The sequence below is a fragment of the Somniosus microcephalus genome, unplaced genomic scaffold, assembly GCF_052327205.1.
Source record: "Somniosus microcephalus isolate GS21.2 unplaced genomic scaffold, FLI_Smic_1.0 unresolved_chr1, whole genome shotgun sequence".
Lineage (NCBI taxonomy): Eukaryota > Metazoa > Chordata > Chondrichthyes > Squaliformes > Somniosidae > Somniosus > Somniosus microcephalus.
Genome location: NW_028225179.1, coordinates 160,188,520 through 160,206,701, shown reverse-complemented (window position 1 = coordinate 160,206,701; position 18,182 = coordinate 160,188,520). Strand labels below are relative to the sequence as shown.

Genomic DNA, 18,182 nt, shown 5'->3' with positions numbered 1-18,182 from the left:
GCATCTAATTGAGTATACCTATTAATAGTTTGAGAGTAGTCTATCACCATTCGTTTCTTATGTCTCTCGTTAGTGGTGACAACTACCTGAGCCCGCCAAGGCGAACAACTAGGTTCAATGATTCCTTCCAATAAAAGACGTTGGACTTCAGAATTAATAAATTCTCTATCCTGACTGCTATACCTTCTTGACTTGGTAGCAATTGGCTTACAATCCGGCATCAAATTGGAAAAAAGTGATAATGGAGAAATGGATAAAGAAGTTAATCCACAAATGGATAAGGGTGGCTTAGTCCCTCCAAACGAAAGACTGAGAGACTCATGTGATTGAAGCACATCATGACCAATCAAAATATCCGCACAAAGATTAGGCAAAACAGATAGGCGTATATCAGTATACGTATTACCTAGAAGAATCAATTTCACAAGGCAACAACCAGCTACTTGTGAAGTAAGGGTCGTCTGAGCCATACACACCTGATAACTAACAGGCAAGATTTTCAAACACTTTTCCTTCGCAAACCGAAGACTTATAAAACTCTCGGTACTGCCCGTATCTATGAGAGCCTTCACTTCTAACCCATTAACTTGGGCCGTAACTATAGCTTTGTTTAGGCCATGGGCAAATGCAGCAGAAATTGATGCAATAAACGCCCTCTCTACAGGTTGAATAATCGCAGAGAAGGAGGTAATTGAACCTAATGATTTACAAACACGTGCATAATGACCTCTCTTGCCGCATTTACTACACACAGCCTCCCGGGCAGGACACTTCAAACGAGGATGCCGGACGTTCCCACAAAAATAACACTTCTGAATCCTAGAGGCAACAGCCGCCGAAGTAGAAGCTGTTTCAGAATCTAGTAAACCACACCCATTAAGTCCACCTAATTCCTTTTCGTCCGGAACTGCCGAAACCACAGTCGCAGGCCGATTAAGAGCATAAGAATCCGAACTTCTCTGAGCCATATCCAATGTAGAAGCTTGCTCAAAAGCACTCTTAAGATCCAAAGTCTTATTTTCTAACAACCGCTGATGAATTGATCTAGACAGTAGTCCATTAATAAATGTAAGTGTAAGTATCTGCCATCACAGACAGCAATACGTTGTGTTAACCGGCAACCTTGCATTACAAGAGGAAGCTGGGATGTTCTACAGGCCGTGCCATGTTATCAAAGGGCGAGTGAGTCGGCCCCGATATATTTGGCTTACGATACTGGAGTCCCTTTGCACGTCTTGCAGGAACAGGAGGAGGCCACTGAGCCTCTCAAGCCTGTTCCGCCATTCAATGAGATCTTGGCTGACCTGTGGCCTAACTCCATAAACCCACCTTTGCCCCATATTGCTGAATACCTTTGATTAACAGAAATCGCTCAATCTCAGATTTAAAATTAATTGACCGAGCATCAATTGCCATTTGCGGAAGAGAATTCCCAACTTCTACCACCCTTTGTGTGTAGAAGTGTTTCCTAACTTCACTCCCGAAAGGTCTGGCTCTAATTTTTAGACTCTATCCCCTAGCCCTAGACTCCCCAACCAGCGGAGATAGTTTCTCTCTATCTACCCTATCTGTTCCTCTTAATAGCTTGAAAACTTCGATCAAATCACCCCTTAAACTTCTAAATTTTAGGGAATAGGCCTTGGAGAGGATGCAGATGAGATTTACCAGAATGGTACCAGAGATGAGGGACTTCAGTTATGTGGAGAGACTGGGGAATCTGGGGTTGTTCTCCTTAGAGCAGAGAAGGTTAAGAGGAAATTTCATAGAAGTGTTCAAAATCATGAAGGGTTTTGACAGAGTAAATAAAGAGAAACTGTTTCCAGTGGCAGGAGGGTCAGTAACCAGAGAACAGACTGAAGGTCATTGACAAAAGAACCAGAGGGGAGATGGGATTTTATTATTTTAACGCAGCGAGTTACGATGATCTGGAATGCACTGCCTGAAAGGGTGGAGGAAGCAGATTCAATAATAACTTTCAAAAGGGATGAATACTTGAAGGGAAGAACATTTGCAGGGCTATGGGGAAAGGGCAAAGGAGAGTGGGACTAATTGGATCGCTCTTTTGAAGAGCCGGCACAGGCACGATGGGCCCGAAATGGCCTCCTTCTGTGCTGTACGATTCTAGAACCGAATCAGCGGAAAGAGAAAGCAGCCCTTGGGGTTACTGCCAGATTTGCAATCCCAGCTTCCACTTGCTGAGCGAGGAAAGTTTACGCAGTCCATCTGCTTGCACCCCCGGCTCTCCAAAAAGCCCAAGGGAAGGAGGACGTCTATGAAAGAAAGCTCTTTGAATAATTGTTTTTTTTTTTTTTTTTATAAAAAGGCAGCGGACGTGTACCTGGAATGGTTTGCTTTAATGGCAGACTCTGCGGCCGACCGGTCTGCACCGACTGAAGAATGATGGTCTTTGCCGGGCTGGCGCTCGGCGCGGTAGGCAACGTCGTCACGACAACCGGTTTGGGCTGGATGGTCGGCTTGCTGCACAGGATGCTGTTGGCCTTGGTAGTCGTGGTGGCTTGTACTGGAGCGAAGGAGAAACAAAGTGAAATTACAGCAGGGGACACACTGCCCGATGTTTACGGAACACACGCATCCAACTCCTGCTGCTGCCCGTCTGATCTCAGCACCAGGCATCGGACGGCAACAGGGTAATACCCCATTATCCAATGATAACACAACTACTGGACTGCGCAACACTTTAAATCAACGCAGCGCTTTTTGTAATACCTAAAACGCCACCGGGTACATTTTAGCATGATGAAAAGGGCTAAAGAATTATTCCTTAATTCACAAAATTCATCTGCTAATTCAGAATAATGAAGGGCCGTGTGCGAAGTCGGTTTATCTGTATCAAGCACAGTTTGCATAGCGGCTGACTGCATATAACGGCCCCTAATTCAACACCAATTGGACCATCAGGCTGAGGCCCTGCAAGAGCTGTTGTAGATGCTCTTAACAGTGTGCCTCAGGCCCTGCTGCATGAGGGACAGTAGAAGGAGCTTTACTCTGCTATCTGCACTTAATTACATAGTATTAACAGCACAGAAACAGGCCATTCGGTCCAACAGGTCCGTGCGGGGGTTTATGCTCCACACGAGCCTCCTCCCACCCTCCTTCATCTCACCCATCAACATATCCTTCTATTCCTTTCCCCCTCATGTGTTTATCTAGTTTCCCCTTAACTGCATCAATGCTCTTCACCTCACCCACTCCCTGTGGTAGCGAGTTCCACATTCTCACCCCTGTCTGGGGAAAGAAGTTTCTCCTGAATTCCCTATTGGATTTATTAGTGACTAGCTTATATTTATGGCCCCCGAATTCTGCTCTCACCCGCAAGTGGAAACATGTTCGCTACGTCTACCCGATCAAACCCTTTCATAATCTCGAAGACCAGCTCACCCCTCAGCCTTCTCTTTTCTACTGAAAAGAGCTCCAGCCTGTTCAGTCTGTCCTGATGGGTCGAACCTCTCAGTCCAGGTCTCATTTCTAGTGAACTGTTGTTGCACCTTCTCCAGTGGCTCTGTATCCCTTTTGATCAGATGGAGACCAGAACGGTTCAGAGTGCTCCAGATGTGGTCTAACCAAGGTTCGATACAAGTGACAGCAAGTTCCATTCCCTGGCAGTAGCATTCATTCCTCTGATATATGGTGTAGCACTTTCTTCTCCCGTACAAAGGCAACCATTTAGATTCTGGCAGGCAAACCTCATCGGTAGTCTGACCCAACTCTCAGGACAGCACCGGGGGGGGCAAAGCAGTAGACACAACTGGTTAGCCCGGCTAACCTGGAGAGTGGAACTGTTGGGGCCAGAACTCATAGTATTCTTTCGGAGAATTAGACCGAGTTGTACTCAACGAATCTTTTTTTTTTTAAGTTTAATTCACACTTTAAAAGAATGTCATTTACTTGCTGGTCCTTGTTTCACTGGCGAGGTCCCATTTTCCGTTTTTACCACATTGAGCTGAACCGCATTCAGCGGCGGCTTGAGAATGTCCCCGAATGTGCATGGCGGTGTCGGAGGATCCTCGGTTTTCACAACTGGAAGTGTTGTCTCAGTGTTTAGGGTCTGATGAGGCTACACATTGGTGGGGGGGGGGGGGGGGGGGGGAGGAAAGGCAAACACCAGTGACTTTACTCAACATGTACAATTTTACAAAAATTCAAATCAAATCAAATCAAATGGGGTTTTACTCCCCATTATTTGCAAAGCTGCCCCCCCCCCACCCCCCACAATCACATAACCTCCCGTTTAGGTTTTCCTGGATGATGTAAAGTTGAACACCTTGCTCCCTGGCCTCTACTAAAGGTGCGAGATTTTCAGGGCTGCGTATAGAGACGCCGCTATTCCTGGCCAGAATGGAGGTGGTTAGGTGATTCCCCCGGCAATCTCACATGCTGTAAGTGACTGGGATTGATTTTAAGCACATGATCCCTTTAGCCTTAAGAAATATATCTAACTCCTTCTTGAATATATTTAATGAATTGGCCTCTACTGCCTTCTGTGGTAGAGAATTCCACAGGTTCACCACTCTCTGGGTGAAGAAATTCCTCCTCATCTCTGTCCTAAATGGCTTACCCCTTATCCTTAGACTGTGACCCGTGGTTCTGGACTCCCCGGCCATCGGGAACATCCTTCCTGCATCTAATCTGTCCACTCCTGTCAGAATTTTATACGTTTCAATGAGATCCCCTCATTCTTCTGAACTCCAGCGAGTATGAGCCCAATCGACCCAATCTCTCCTCATACGTCATTCCTGCCATCCCAGGTATCAGCCTGGTGAATCTTCGCTGCACTCCCTCCATGGCAAGAACATCCTTCCTCGGATAAAGAGACCAAAACTGCACACAATACTCAAGATGTGGTCTCACCAAGGCCCTGTACATCCTTGTTCCTGTACTTGAACCCGCTCGTTACGAAAGCCAACATACCATTTGCCTTCTTAACCACCTGCTGCACCTGCATGCTTACCTTCAGCGACTGGTGCACAAGGACACCCAGGTCTCGTTGCACTTCCCCTTCTCCCAATCTATTGCCATTCAGATAATAATCTGCCTTCCTGTTTTTGACACCAAGTGGATAACCACACATTTATCCACGTTATATTGCATCTGCTATGCTTCTGCCCAATCACCCAACCTGTCCAAATTATACTGGAGTTTCTCGGCATCCTCCTCACAGCACACACGCCCACCCAGCTTTGTGTTGTCTGCAAACTTGCAGATATTACATCTATTTCCCTCGTCTAGATCATTAATACATATTGTGAATAGCTGGGGTCCTAGGACCGATCCCTGTGGTACCCCACTAATCACTGCCTGCCACTCGGAAAAAGACCCATTTATTGCAACTCTTTGCTTTCTGTCTGCCAAGCAGTTCTCTATCCAAGTCAATACCTTGCCCCCCAATCCCATGTGCCTTAAGTTTACACGCTAATCTCTTATGCGGGACCTTATCAAAAGCCTTCTGAAAGTCCAAATACACCACATCCACTGGTTCTCCCTTATCTATTCTACCAGTTACATCCTCAAAAAATTCCAGTATATTAGTCTAGCACCATTTACCTTTTGTAAATCCATGTTGACTTTGTCCGATCCTGTCACTGTTTTCCAAGTGCTCTGATATTACATCTTTTATAATGGACTCTAGCATTTTCCCCACTACCGATGTCAGGCTTACCGGTCTGTAATTCCCTGTTTTCTCTCTACCATCGTTTTTGAATAGTGGGGTATCTTTAGCTACCCTCCAATCCATGGGTACTCTTCCAGAGTCTATAGAATTTTGGAAGATGACCAGCAATGCATCTACTATTTCCAGGGCCACTTCCTTAAGTACCCTAGGATGCAGATTATCAGGCCCTGGGGATTTATTGGCCTTCAATCCCATCAATTTCCCTAACACCATTTCCCTACAAATACTGATTTCTTTCAATTCCTCCCTCTCATTAGACCCTATGTTCCCCGACATCTCTGGGAGGTTATTTGTGTCCTCCTTTGTGAAGACAGAACCAAAGTATGTATTTAATTGGTCTGCCATTTCTTTGTTCCCCATTATTAATTCCCCTGATTCTGACTGCAAGGGACCTACGCTTGACTTCACCAATCTTTTTCTCTTCACATGACCTTGTCCACTCTCTATTCTAAACACTCCACACGCTTGAATGTTCTGATCATTTCCATCCCCTGGGTTTTCCCATGTTTCTGACACTCCCTCCTGTTCCCTTTTGATTTCACTTCTATCTGGTGCCCCTTTTACTTTTTCCTTCCCTCAGGTATTATTTAATTTGCCGTGTCTCGGATGGTTCATTTGTCATGTCCTTCCCACTGGTGTTCTATCTCACCCTAGTTCCTCTCCCCTGCCCCTCTTTACCTTTAACTTCCCAGCTGGAGTCTGTGGTTCCCTTGGTGTATTTCTGCCCGTGTTTTGATTCTCCTCTGTCTCTGGGCTCCGATGATTCTCGATGTTCTTGAGGTTTTTATTTAATTTTACAGGAGTCTCTGGAGCAGTTGCCACGAGTTTGTTCCCCTGCACCGATGAAACAAACAAATCTCACCAACAAGACATTGTCACTCGGTTGTAGTCGCCCTGACCTCAGGTGACATTTGGACCATCCGCACCACCTGTGACTGAGACCGACACCCATCAGTTTGCAGCTGGCAGGAGGCAGGGTGAAATTATGGGATGGACCTGTTAGTGACCTTTAACCCCGCAGATTGTCAGCGGGGCAGAGTTTTTCCCGCCGTCATTCGCTCCCGGATTGAAGATGGGAAAGATTCTCTCAGTGAAAGTGTGGAGATGGGACATGTTGTCCGTATTGTAAAATGACACCTATCCGCCCTCATAGTCCAGGTGCATCCCGATCTTCCGGGGCTCCACACTCGGGGTGAGGGGGGTCGGTGAGAGGGAGGTGCCAGAAAAATTGTCACTTCCAGTACTCAGCCACACAATCCAGTATCCTGTCTCAGGTCTCAGGTCGATTCTCCCTTTCCTCCCGGCAGACTGTTGGGTCACTCCCACAGCCCACTCAGTCTTGTTACCCACCTCCACCTCCCAGTAGTGTCTCCCTGATGTGAATCCCTCCGATCCCAGGACACAGGGCCAGGAATCAAACCTCTCCGGGGTGTCAGGGAGCAGCTGCTGTTTGTCTCCGAGTCTCACGCCGGTCCGGTCCTCAGACAGGATGAGCCGGGGATTCGCTGTGTTCGGATCCAGAGTCAGAGAGGCTGGAGCTGGGGGAAAGTTAAAATAACAGAGTCAGTGATTTAGTTTCTTGCTGTGATTTATTCAAACTCTTTCCTATTTAAAGTGACCACTCGGGCTCTGGGTTGTGTTCATGGAATCTGCTGTCACTCCAGGGTTTATGACCGGTCGATTTCGGCCTTTTCGGACCCGACTCAGCGCTGCAGCGGAAGCAGTGCCCGGAGATTACGCTGAGGACCACAAGAAATAGTCCTCGGTTCTAATCTACAAATTCGGGGTGAGTAATGGCACCGATCGTGCCTGGCTTGCAGCAGAGCTCACATAAGACCCAGCAGGAGTGGGGAGAAGAGGCCGCCATGGGGTGAAGAGACTGGGGTGGGGTGAGGTGCGGTGGGGAAAAGAGACAGGGAAGGCAGCGGGGTGGGGGAGATGGGAGACGTTGGGTAGACGGCAGAGGGGTGTAGACGGCGGGTGCTGGGGATGAAGGCGTGTGGGGGCAGACGGTGGAGGTGGGGGAGTCGGTCGCGGGAGGAGTTGGCGGGGAGACAGACCGGCAAGAGGGGAGAGTCACAGTGGGGTGAACGAGAGAGCGCGGGTGGGGGAAGAGTTAAATCAAGGGAGGTAATAGCGGGGGGTGGAGACAGCGGGGTGGTGAGGAATGAGTCTGCCGGGGGGAGAGTAGTTAGCGGCCGGGGGGGGGGGGGTGGTGGGTGGCGGGGTAGGAAAGGATGTCTGGGGGTGAGGAGGAGACAGGGGGCGGAGGAGCCTTTAAAATGCATAAGGAATCGGAGAGAGAAACTCTAGGGCAGCGCAAAACGTGCGCAATCACATTGTCCGTCGATTATACGCTATCGGGCAGTGCCTATAAATGGAAAAATGGGGGAAGAATAAATAATTCAAGGGGGAAACTAGAAAAGTGGGAGCAAGAGTATAAAGAAGTTGAGGAGGAAGCTGCGGCCCACATCATGAGTTGACCAACAGCCTGACCAGGAATACAAGCAAAACTGGAACAACCAGGCAGCCCCCAAACTCAGAGACCCCAGCACCCACAGAGCAGGAATCCACCTTCTACTGGAACCTACACCAGGCACAGTCCAAGACAGATGATTCTTCCTGAAGCAAGCCCATCGATCCCGTGGATTAACAACTGACAATGTGATCATTTAATCCACGATCTGGGAGCCCGTTCAGTCTCTGCTCATCTGGATTTATAAATCAGGAAAAGGAATATAAGAGATTTACCGGGGTTAACGGCGTCTATCATTTCTCTCCACGCTGTGTACTGTAAAGGGCCGATGAACTTTCCGATAGACAGGGCGCCATCTGCTACTGACAGTACTTTATATTCCTCACTACTCCTGTAAACAGTAAACAGTTGATGTTATAAATTGTCCATGAACAATTTTCTGAGTTATTTTCCCAAACTGTGCAGAGTTTCAGTAAAGAGCATGTCCTACCTCCTCTTCCGACAAGCTTCCTCCTGAAACAAATAAAACACAATCTGAGTTGACAGAGACTGAGCGTCTGTATCCGGACAGCAGAAATGACACCTAGATTGTTACAAGCTGCTGATAATCTGAATTTTCACTGCTGCCGACACACAGATAGAAAGAGGAAATAACCGCTCTATTTGATATATATCAATGACCTGGACTTGTGAATACAAGGCATAATTGACAACTTTGCAGCAGACACAAAACTTGGCAATGTAGTAAACAGTGAGGAGGATCGCGGCAGACTGCAGGAGGACAGAGACAGACCGGTGAAATTTAACGCAGAGAAGTGTGACATGCTAGATTTTGTTAGGAAGAACGAGGAGAGGCAACACAAACTGACGGACACAATTTTAAAGGCGGTGCAGGAACAGAGCGACCCGCGGGATCACTTACACAAATTGTTTAAGGTGGCAGGACAAGTTTATAAAGCTGTTAAAGGAGCAAATGGGATAATTGGCTTTATAAATATTGGCACAGAGTAGAAAAGCAAAGAGGTTCTGCCAACCCTTTATAACGCACTGGTTAGGCCTCAGCTGGAGGATTGGGTCCAGTTCTGGGCACCACACTTTAAGGAGGATGTCAAGCCCTTGGAGAGGGTGCAGAAGAGATTCACCAGAATGGTACCAGGAATGAGGGACTTCAATGATGTTGTGAGACTAGAGATGGTGGGATTATTCTCCTTAGAGCAGAGAAAGTTCAGGGAAGATTTAATACAGGTGCTCAAAATGATAAGAGGCTTTTATAGAGTAAATGGGGAGAACCTGTTTCCACTGAGAGCTCGGTCCTAACCAGAGGACACAGATTAACATAATTGGCAAAAAAAGAGACGACACGGGGAAACACACTTTCACACAGCGAGTTGTCGTGATCTGGAATGTACGACTGCAAAGGGCGGTGGAAGCAGATTCAATAATAACTTTCAACAGGGAATTGGGTAAATACTTGAAAAGGAGAAACAATTCTGGGCTATGGGGAAAGACCAGGTGAACGAGATTAATAGGTCAACTCTTTCAAAGGGCCGACACAAACACGATGGGCCGAATGGCCTCCTTCTGTGCTGTGCGATTCTATGATTGTAAGTAGTTGAAAAGCCTGATTTGTGTGTCAGATACTGGAACTCAACATCAGTGTCACTCAGACACACTGACTCTCGCACCCACCGCACCAAACACACCCACTAATTTTAACTGTAACTCGATTCCAATGTGCGTTCTCGGTGAATATTAAACTTGGGCAACACAGAAACAATTACAAACGTGCTGTCAAGATCACGGCAAGCCATTTCCGACAGTGTGGGAGCCGGTTAGTTCAGCAACAACAGCAGAACCGCCCCGGAATAGACAAAACAATCGGTTTAAATCAGTGTCGAATTTTCAGAAACTGCTGCATTTATTTCAAAGTTATCATAAAATAATAAAATCATAGAATATCACAGCACAGAAGGAGGCCATGCAGCCCATCTCGACTGTGCCGGCTCTTTGAAAGAGCTGTCTAATTTATTCCCACACCCCAGCTTTTCCCCAGAACCCTGAAAATGAGGTCTCTTCAAGTACATGTCCAATTGCCTTTTGAAAGTTCCTATGGAATCTGCTTCCTCCAGCCTGTCAGGTCATGTGTCCCAGACCTTAACAACCCTCCGTCTGTAAACATTTCTCCTCATTTCACCTCTAGTTCTTTTACCAGTTATTTTAAATCTATGACCTCTGGTTACTGACCCACTCGCCAGAGGAAACAGTTTCTTCCTTATTTGCTCCATCAATTTTGAAAACCTCAGTTAGGTCTCCCCTTAACCTTCTCTGCTCCAATTTGAACAATTCCAGCTTCTCCAATCTCTCCACATAACTGAAGTATCTCATCCCTGGTATCATCCTGGTGACCCTCCTTTGTACCATCTCCAAGGCCTTGACATCTTTCCTAAAGTGTGGTGCCCAGAAGTGAACACAATACTCCAGCTGAGGCCTAACCAGTGATTTCGAAAAGTTTAGCACGGCTTCCTTCTTTTTGAATTCAATGCCCCCATTTACAAAGCCAAGTGTCCCATATGCTTTCTTAACCATCTTCTCAACTTAGCATCCCACCTCCAATTGTGTTCATCAGTTATTTTGTGACTGTGTGAAGGTTCACTGAACTGACCCGCAATATAATCCTCACCATCAGAAATGTCAGCCCGTCTTTTTCCTCCATCTGTTTCTGCAACTTTGAGAGTTTCTCCTGAATAGAATTTAAATTATCTTGAATTTCTCGAAGGTTTTTCTCCATTGTTTCTAGAATCGTCCCCTCTTGTTCCCTGAGATCTCTCATCAAATGCTGCTCTTTCTCACTGAGAATCTGGTGCATTTTAGCGAACTCGGATGTGATGTGGGTCTGCAGACTGCTCGACTGTTCCTACCAAATGAAATGTGAGACATAATTAATGTACCGCGGTAAAAGGAACAAAACTAACCGAGATCCCAGAAAATCAGCGCAGGGAGACCTTACCCTAACTGCGGAAATCTGCTGTTTCTGTTTTAATTCCGTTTCTAAAGCCGCTGATTTCTTCTCTGTGAGGGAATCTAAGGAAGATTTCAGCTGACCCTGGGATTGGGAGAGAAAAATCACAGAATAAAAAAGTGTTAGACCATGAAAATGTGACAAAATAATCAGGTGATCAAATCTGTTCCCTTTCATAAGGTTGTGGGTTCAAATCCCACTCCAGGGACTTCAGCCCATAAATCTAGGCTGACACTCCAGTGCAGTGCTGAGGGAGCGCTGCACTGTCCGAGGCCCCGCCTGCTCTCTCAGGTTGATGTAAAAGATCCCAAGGCACTATTTCGAAGAAGAGCAGGGGGGAGTTATCCCCAGTGTCCTGGCCAATATTTATCCCTCAGTCAACGTCACAAAAACAGATTATCTGGTTATTATCACGTTGCTGTTTATGGGAGCTTGCTGTGCGCAAATTGGCTGCCGTGTTTCCCACATTACAACACTGACTGGTCTTCAAATAGTACTTCATTGCCTGTAAAGCACTTTGAAACGTTCGTTGGCCGTGAAAGGCGCGATATAAATGCAAATCTTTCTTTCTTCATGCTTTCTTACCTTGTAGATTCTAACAGCTTCTTTAATGGGCATGGGCCGGTGCTCTCTGTGTTCCCGCGCATCTATACAAATCACACAGATCAGTTTCATGTCAGTTTCACAAAACAGCTTCAGTTCTCCCTGATGTTCCTCACAGTGAAGTTTACTTTCCTTCGCTTTCTGATTCAGCTTTAATTTTCGAGCTTTCTCGGCCAGACTCGCTAAGGCCGGATTTACCCTGAGATTTCTTCCCGGAAACTCCTCTCGACATTCCGGGCAGGCGTTTCTCCGCTTCTTCGCCCAACACCGTGTGATACAGGAGCGGCAGAAGTTGTGGCCACACTCCAGTATTACCGGATCGGTGAAGAAATCAAGACAGACCTGACAACTTAAATCCTCGGTCCAACCCTCCGCCTGCTGTCTGGAGGCCATGTTCAGTTTCAGTACTTCCTGGTTGAACCTGCTGATGTCACCTTTCTGTGGGCGGAGCCTCCCCGGTTCACAGTCACAGCTCACTCTTGCATCCCTCGAGGGGCTATTCTGGAGGAAATAATATCGCAGTAACAAAGGGAAAAAGCAGTCTGTGACATTTTAGGGTGCACCCAGCATCAGACTGGGACAAATGGGCATTTTACTAAGACTGGGAATCTGGAGAGGGGAAAAGGAGGAGTAACAGAGAAACATAGATTAGGAGCAGGAGTCGGCCATTGGGAAGATTGCTGGACTACAACTCCCAGCAGGCACTACCAGCCCGGCGCCTGCGCAGTGGCGCCTCCCCAGCCCCGCCCCCCCGTTTCCCGGAGAGTTTCGGGCCTGGGCTTCGGGAGAAAACAGCCCAACCTGAGCAAATATTGCCCCCACACTGACCTATTGTACACACGCACATCACAGCAGGAGACACCTCGCCCGCTCACAGGGACAAAAATTGACGCCCCTTAAAAAATAAATATTTAAACCCAACCGGCCAGTTCCGAGCGCGAGCCTCTGTCAACCCAAATCAGGGCCGCAAACCCCGCCTCCCGGCGGCGCTGATTGGCCAGTGGCGGCCCGGTGAGGAGTCCCGGGCAAGCGGATTGGCCGGAGCACCTGTCACTCAGAGTGAGGGGGCGGGTTCCCTCGGGGGAAGCGGATTGGCCGCAGCGACTGTCACTCAGTGAGGGGGCGCGTTCCCGGGCGTGGCTCTCTCTGGGGAAGCGGATTGGCGGGGGGAGGGGGAAGAACATAAGAACATAAGGAGCAGGAGTAGGCCAATCGACCCCTCGAGCCTGCTCCACCATTCAATAAGACCATGGCTGATCTGATCCGAACCGCCAATCCACTATCACAGAACCATCTCCTGAATCTAACAGAATTAGACACACGAAATAGGAGGAGGATCAGGCTACACGGCCCCTTGGCCCGCTCCGCTACCCACAGGGCCATGTCCGATCCGAACCTAGACTCATGTCCAAATTCCTGCCCGCTCCCCGTAACCCTTAATTCCCTTTACTTCTAGGAAACTGTCTATTTCTGTTTTAAATTTATGTAATGATGTAGCTTCGACAGCTTTTTGGGGCAGCATATTCCATGGACCTACCACCCTCTGAGTGAAGTAGTTCCTCCTCATCTCAGTTTTGAAAGAGCAGCCCCTTATTCTAAGACTATGCCCCCTAGTTCTAGTTTCACCCATCATCGGGAACATCCTGCATCCACCAGATCCAACCCCTTCACAATCTTATATGTTTCAATAAGATCGCCTCTCATTCTTCTGAACTCCAATGAGTAGAGTCCCAATCTACTCAACCTCTCCTCATATGTCCATCCCCTCATCCCCGGGATTAACCGAGTGAACCTCGGTGGTTGCGCGGGCTTTTTAAGCACTTGTTTTTGCCATGATGTAAATTAAAGCAGTTGTGTTCCATCAACTCTGGTCTCGACTCCCACGTTTGCCGCGGTATCTCAACACTGGTGACCCCGACGCTCAGGACGAATCCTAAGCTAGCATGGCAGATACAAACGCAGTCACGGTTAAACTACCGGACTTTTGGGAGAACCTGGCCGAGGCCTGGTTCGTTCAAGCCGAGTTCAGATTCCGGCTGAGAAGCATTACAGTCGACGCCACGAAGTACGGCTACCTCGTCGCCTCTCTCACCTGCGCCACAGTCCCTAAGGTTTGGCAGCGCTGCAGGATCCACCAGAGGAAGGCAAGTACGAACATCTGAAGGCCGCGCTCCTTAAAAAATTTCAGGCGTCCTCCTACCAGCGTAACTGCCAACTCCTCGACCTCCCCGGCCTTGGTGACGCTTCACCATCAGACCTGCTTTCCCACATGCTGTCCCTCTCGGACGACAAAAACCCGGCGCCCTCTTTCGCACGCTTTTAATTCGGCAGCTCCCCGCCAGCATCCGCCCGCTCATTGTGGAGTCTGGCTCCATGGACCTGAACGAGATAGCCGAAAAGGCCGACCGGCTGCTCTCCGCGCAGACCGCCCACGACGTCGCGCCCGACCTCACGGCAACGACCACGCGGTCCCCCTGGCTCACTAGGCCCAACCGCCCTTCCACTCCGGGTCACTGCTACTACCACACCCGTTTTGGCACTAGGGCCCAACGCTGCACGCCACCGTGCACTTTTAAACCTCTCCCTGCACCGGCCCCCACGATGGCCGCGGGGCAAAAGGGGCCCCTACTGTACGTCACCGACGACAGCACCAACCGCCAATTCCTGTGCGGCACAGGAGCCCAGCACAGCATCACCCCCGCCTCCGCCCTCGAAATCCAACGCGGTGCACGGGGTGTTACGCTGGCTGCAGCCAATGGCTCTGACATCCGCACATACGGCACCCGTATGGTCACGCTCGACCTCGCAGGCCGCCGCTACCGCTGGGAGTTCCTCACAGCCAAGGTCCTCTGCCCACTCATCGGCGCCGACTTCCTACGCGCCCACGGCCTCCTTGTCGACATTCCGAGGCACCGCCTCATCGATATCAACACTATGGCCCCCATCCCTGGTGCAGTCACACCGGCCCGTTCGGCCGGCCTGACGACCTACTGCCTCGCCAGAGCCACGGACGACTACTCGGCACTACTAGCCGAGTTTCCCGCCCTCACTAACCCGACCTTTTCGGCCAAAGCCGCCAAACACGGTGTGGAGCACTATATCCCCACCACTGGCCCCCCGGTCGCTGCCCACGCCCGCAGACTCGACCCGGCCAAGCTGGAAATCGCGCGGGCCGAGTTCACCACCATGGAGCAACTCGGCATCATCCGCCGCTCCAGCAGCCCTTGGGCCTCGCCCCTCATCACCCCCAAGCCCGGCGGAGGCTGGCGCCCCTGCGGGGACTACCGCCGCCTCAACGATGCCACCACCCCCGACCGATACCCGGTGCCGCACATCCAGGACTTCTCGGCCCGATTGGCCGAACGAACCGTCTTCTCCAAGGTCGACCTGGTGCGTGGTTACCACCAAGTCCCCGTACACCCTGCGGACATCCCCAAAACGGCCGTCATCACCCCATTCGGCCTGTTCGAGTTCCTGAGGATGCCCTTCGGCCTCAAGAATGCAGCACAGGCTTTTCAGCGCCTTATGGACTCAGTCCTTCGGGACCTGAACTTTCTATTCGTCTATCTAGACGACATTCTCGTGGCCAGCTCCTCCAAACAGGAACACCTCGAACACCTTCGCATCCTGTTCGGGCGCTTAGCCCAACACGGGCTTATCCTCAGCCCGGCGAAGTGCCAATTCGGCTTAGCCGAGATCGATTTTCTCGGCCATCACATCACTCCTGTTGGGGCCGTCCCCCTGCCCAACAAGGTGCAGGCCGTCCAGCAATTCCCCCGCCCTAAAACCATCAAGGGCCTCCAGGAGTTCCTCGGGATGGTGAACTTTTACAACAGGTTCATCCCCAGAGCTGCAGCCCTCATGAAGCCCCTATACGATTCCCTCCGAGGTAAATCCGGCAAGATGGCCGTAGCCTGGACCGCTGACACGTCAGCCGCCTTCGACGCCACCAAAAACGCGCTCGCCGACGCCACCCTGCTCGCGCACCCGAGGGCTGATGCCCGGGCCGCGCTCACCACCGACGCCTCCGACCATGCGGTCGGAGCCGTGTTCGAGCAGTGGGTCAATGGCGCGTGGCAGCCACTTGCCTTCTACAGCCGCCAACTGCGCCCCCCGGAGGTCAAATACTCTACTGTCGACCGCGAGCTCCTCGCGCTCCACCTGTCGGTCCGCCATTTCAGGTTCCTCCTGGAGGGCCGCCCCTTTACCGCGTACGTGGACCACAAGCCGCTCACATACGCGATGGCCAAAAACACCGACCCCTGGTCCGCTAGGCAGCAACGCCAGCTCGCGGCCGTGTCCGAGTTTACCACGGACATCCAGCACGTCTCCGGTAGAGACAACGTTGTTGCCGACTGCCTTTCCCGTCCTGCCATCTGCGCGAATCACCTAGCGGTCGACTACGCGCAACTAGCAGCGGCCCAGCTCACGGACCCAGACCTCCTCTCGGCGGCTACCAGCCTGCCAGGACTACGCCTAGCCAAGGTCGCGCATGGGCCCGAAGCCACGGCAGTCACTTGCGACGTCTCACTCGGCCAACCCAGGCCGGTCGTCCCTGCAACCTGGCGCCGCCGCATCTTCGACGCGCTCCACAGGCTCTCCCATCCGGGTTCCCGCGCATCTGTTAAACTCCTCTCCCAGCGCTTCGTCTGGCGCGGCCTCAGCAAAGATGTTTGGACTTGGGCCAACTCCTGCCTCGCCTGCCAACGGGCTAAGGTGCAGCTGCACACAAAAGCACCCCGGGAGACTTCGAGGTACCCAGCCGCCGCTTCGACCACGTACACGTCGACATCGTCGGTCCTCTGCCGCGATCGCAAGGCCAAACTTATCTTCTTACGATGGTCGACCGCTACACACGCTGGCCTGAGGCAGTGCCGCTGACCTCCACAACCACAGCCGACATCGCCAGGGCATTCGTTAACACCTGGGTCGCGAGGTTCGGCGTACCGGCCGACATAACCTCCGACAGAGGCGCCCAGTTCACCTCCGAACTCTGGACGGCCACAGCACGCAACCTCGGGGTGACGCTCCACCGAACCACGGCGTACCACCCGCAGGCCAATGGGCTGTGTGAACGCTTCCACAGGTCACTCAAGGCCTCACTCCGCGCCAGCCTGCAGGACAGTATCTGGACTGACCGCCTACCGTGGGTGCTACTAGGCCTACGCACCGCGGTCAAGGAAGACCTCCAGTCCTCAGCAGCGGACTTAGTCTACGGACAACCGCTGCGCGTACCAGGCAAATTCCTTCCGGAGGCTACCACGCCTTGGTCGGCCGAACAGCAGCGGCTCAACTCTTTCTCTTCCGCTCAACAGTTCGCCCCACTTCCGGTCAACCGACACGGCGAACTCGCACCTTATGTCCCGCCAAACTTACAGCAGGCACGCTTCATCTTCGTGTGACACGACGCACACCGTGGACCCCTGCGACCCCCGTACGACGGACCGTACGAGGTACTACAAACCGGGGACAAAATCTTCAAGCTGCGACTCGGCGACAGGGTCGAAACGATCTCCATTGACCGACTCAAACCAGCACACACAGAACCAGGAGAACAGGTCCCCGTGGCCTGACCTCCAACTAGAGGCCGTCCTGCCAGTAGGCTAGCACAGCCGGCGGCGAACCGCCCGGCTCCACCAACTAGACCGGCGGCCACTCAGAGCCGTTCCGGCAGAACCATTAGACCACCGTCACGACTCGTCCACTCCTCCTAAGCGGATTCTGGGGGGAGCTCTGTGGTGACATGCCGCCATTGGACATAATCTGCTCACGGCGGCATGGACAGTTTACGCAGGCGCACTGCCGGCAGCAGCCGCCCCCAGCCATGGGCCCTTTCCTCCAGCAGCTTGTTTCCCGCAGGGACAGGCTGCCGGGAGCACTTCCTGTCTGGGGAGTATTTAAGTGGTTGCGTGGGCTTTTTAAGCACTTGTTTTGCCATGATGTAAATTAAAGCAGTTGTGTTCCATCAACTCTGCTCTCGACTCCCACGTTTGCCGCTGTATCTCAACAAAGCGTGCAATAAGGGCACAGCAGTCATCATGGGTGACTTTAATCTACATATAGATTGGGCCAACCAAATGAGTAACAATACTGTGGAGGAGGAATTCCTGGAGTGTTTACGGGATGGTTTCCTGGACCAATATGTCGAGGAACCAACCAGAGATCAGGCCATCTTAGACTGGGTATTATGTAACGAGAAAGGGTTAATTAGCAATCTTGTTGTAAGAGGCCCCTTGGGTCGGAGCGATCATAATATGATCGAATTCTTCATTAAGATGGAGAATGAAGTAGTTGACTCGGAGACTAGGGTCCTCAATTTAAATAAAGGAAACTATGATGGGCTGAGGAGCGAGTTGGGTAGGATTGATTGGGGAATGGCACTCAAAGGGTTGACG

At 50.8% G+C, this 18,182-nt stretch overlaps 2 protein-coding genes across 2 annotated transcripts in view; one reads left to right on the top strand and one right to left on the bottom strand.

Moving 5' to 3' along the window:
* The window catches only part of LOC147096392 (uncharacterized), a 56,562-nt gene extending 44,019 nt beyond the window's left edge, over positions 1 to 12,543 (bottom strand). The window contains exons 1-9 of the mRNA XM_085975147.1: positions 11,770 to 12,543; positions 11,173 to 11,268; positions 10,846 to 11,079; positions 8,656 to 8,678; positions 8,441 to 8,556; positions 7,040 to 7,227; positions 6,368 to 6,523; positions 3,907 to 4,075; positions 2,339 to 2,521 (exon numbers count right to left, since the gene is read on the bottom strand). Coding sequence (XP_085831273.1) covers positions 2,339 to 2,521; positions 3,907 to 4,075; positions 6,368 to 6,523; positions 7,040 to 7,227; positions 8,441 to 8,556; positions 8,656 to 8,678; positions 10,846 to 11,079; positions 11,173 to 11,268; positions 11,770 to 12,180 — 1,576 coding nt within the window. The 5' untranslated portion in view covers positions 12,181 to 12,543. The remainder of the gene's footprint in view (positions 1 to 2,338; positions 2,522 to 3,906; positions 4,076 to 6,367; positions 6,524 to 7,039; positions 7,228 to 8,440; positions 8,557 to 8,655; positions 8,679 to 10,845; positions 11,080 to 11,172; positions 11,269 to 11,769) is intronic.
* Positions 1 to 18,182, top strand: part of LOC147096384 (uncharacterized) — a 419,163-nt gene that overhangs the window by 75,770 nt on the left and 325,211 nt on the right. The gene's annotated exons all lie outside the window — the stretch shown is intronic.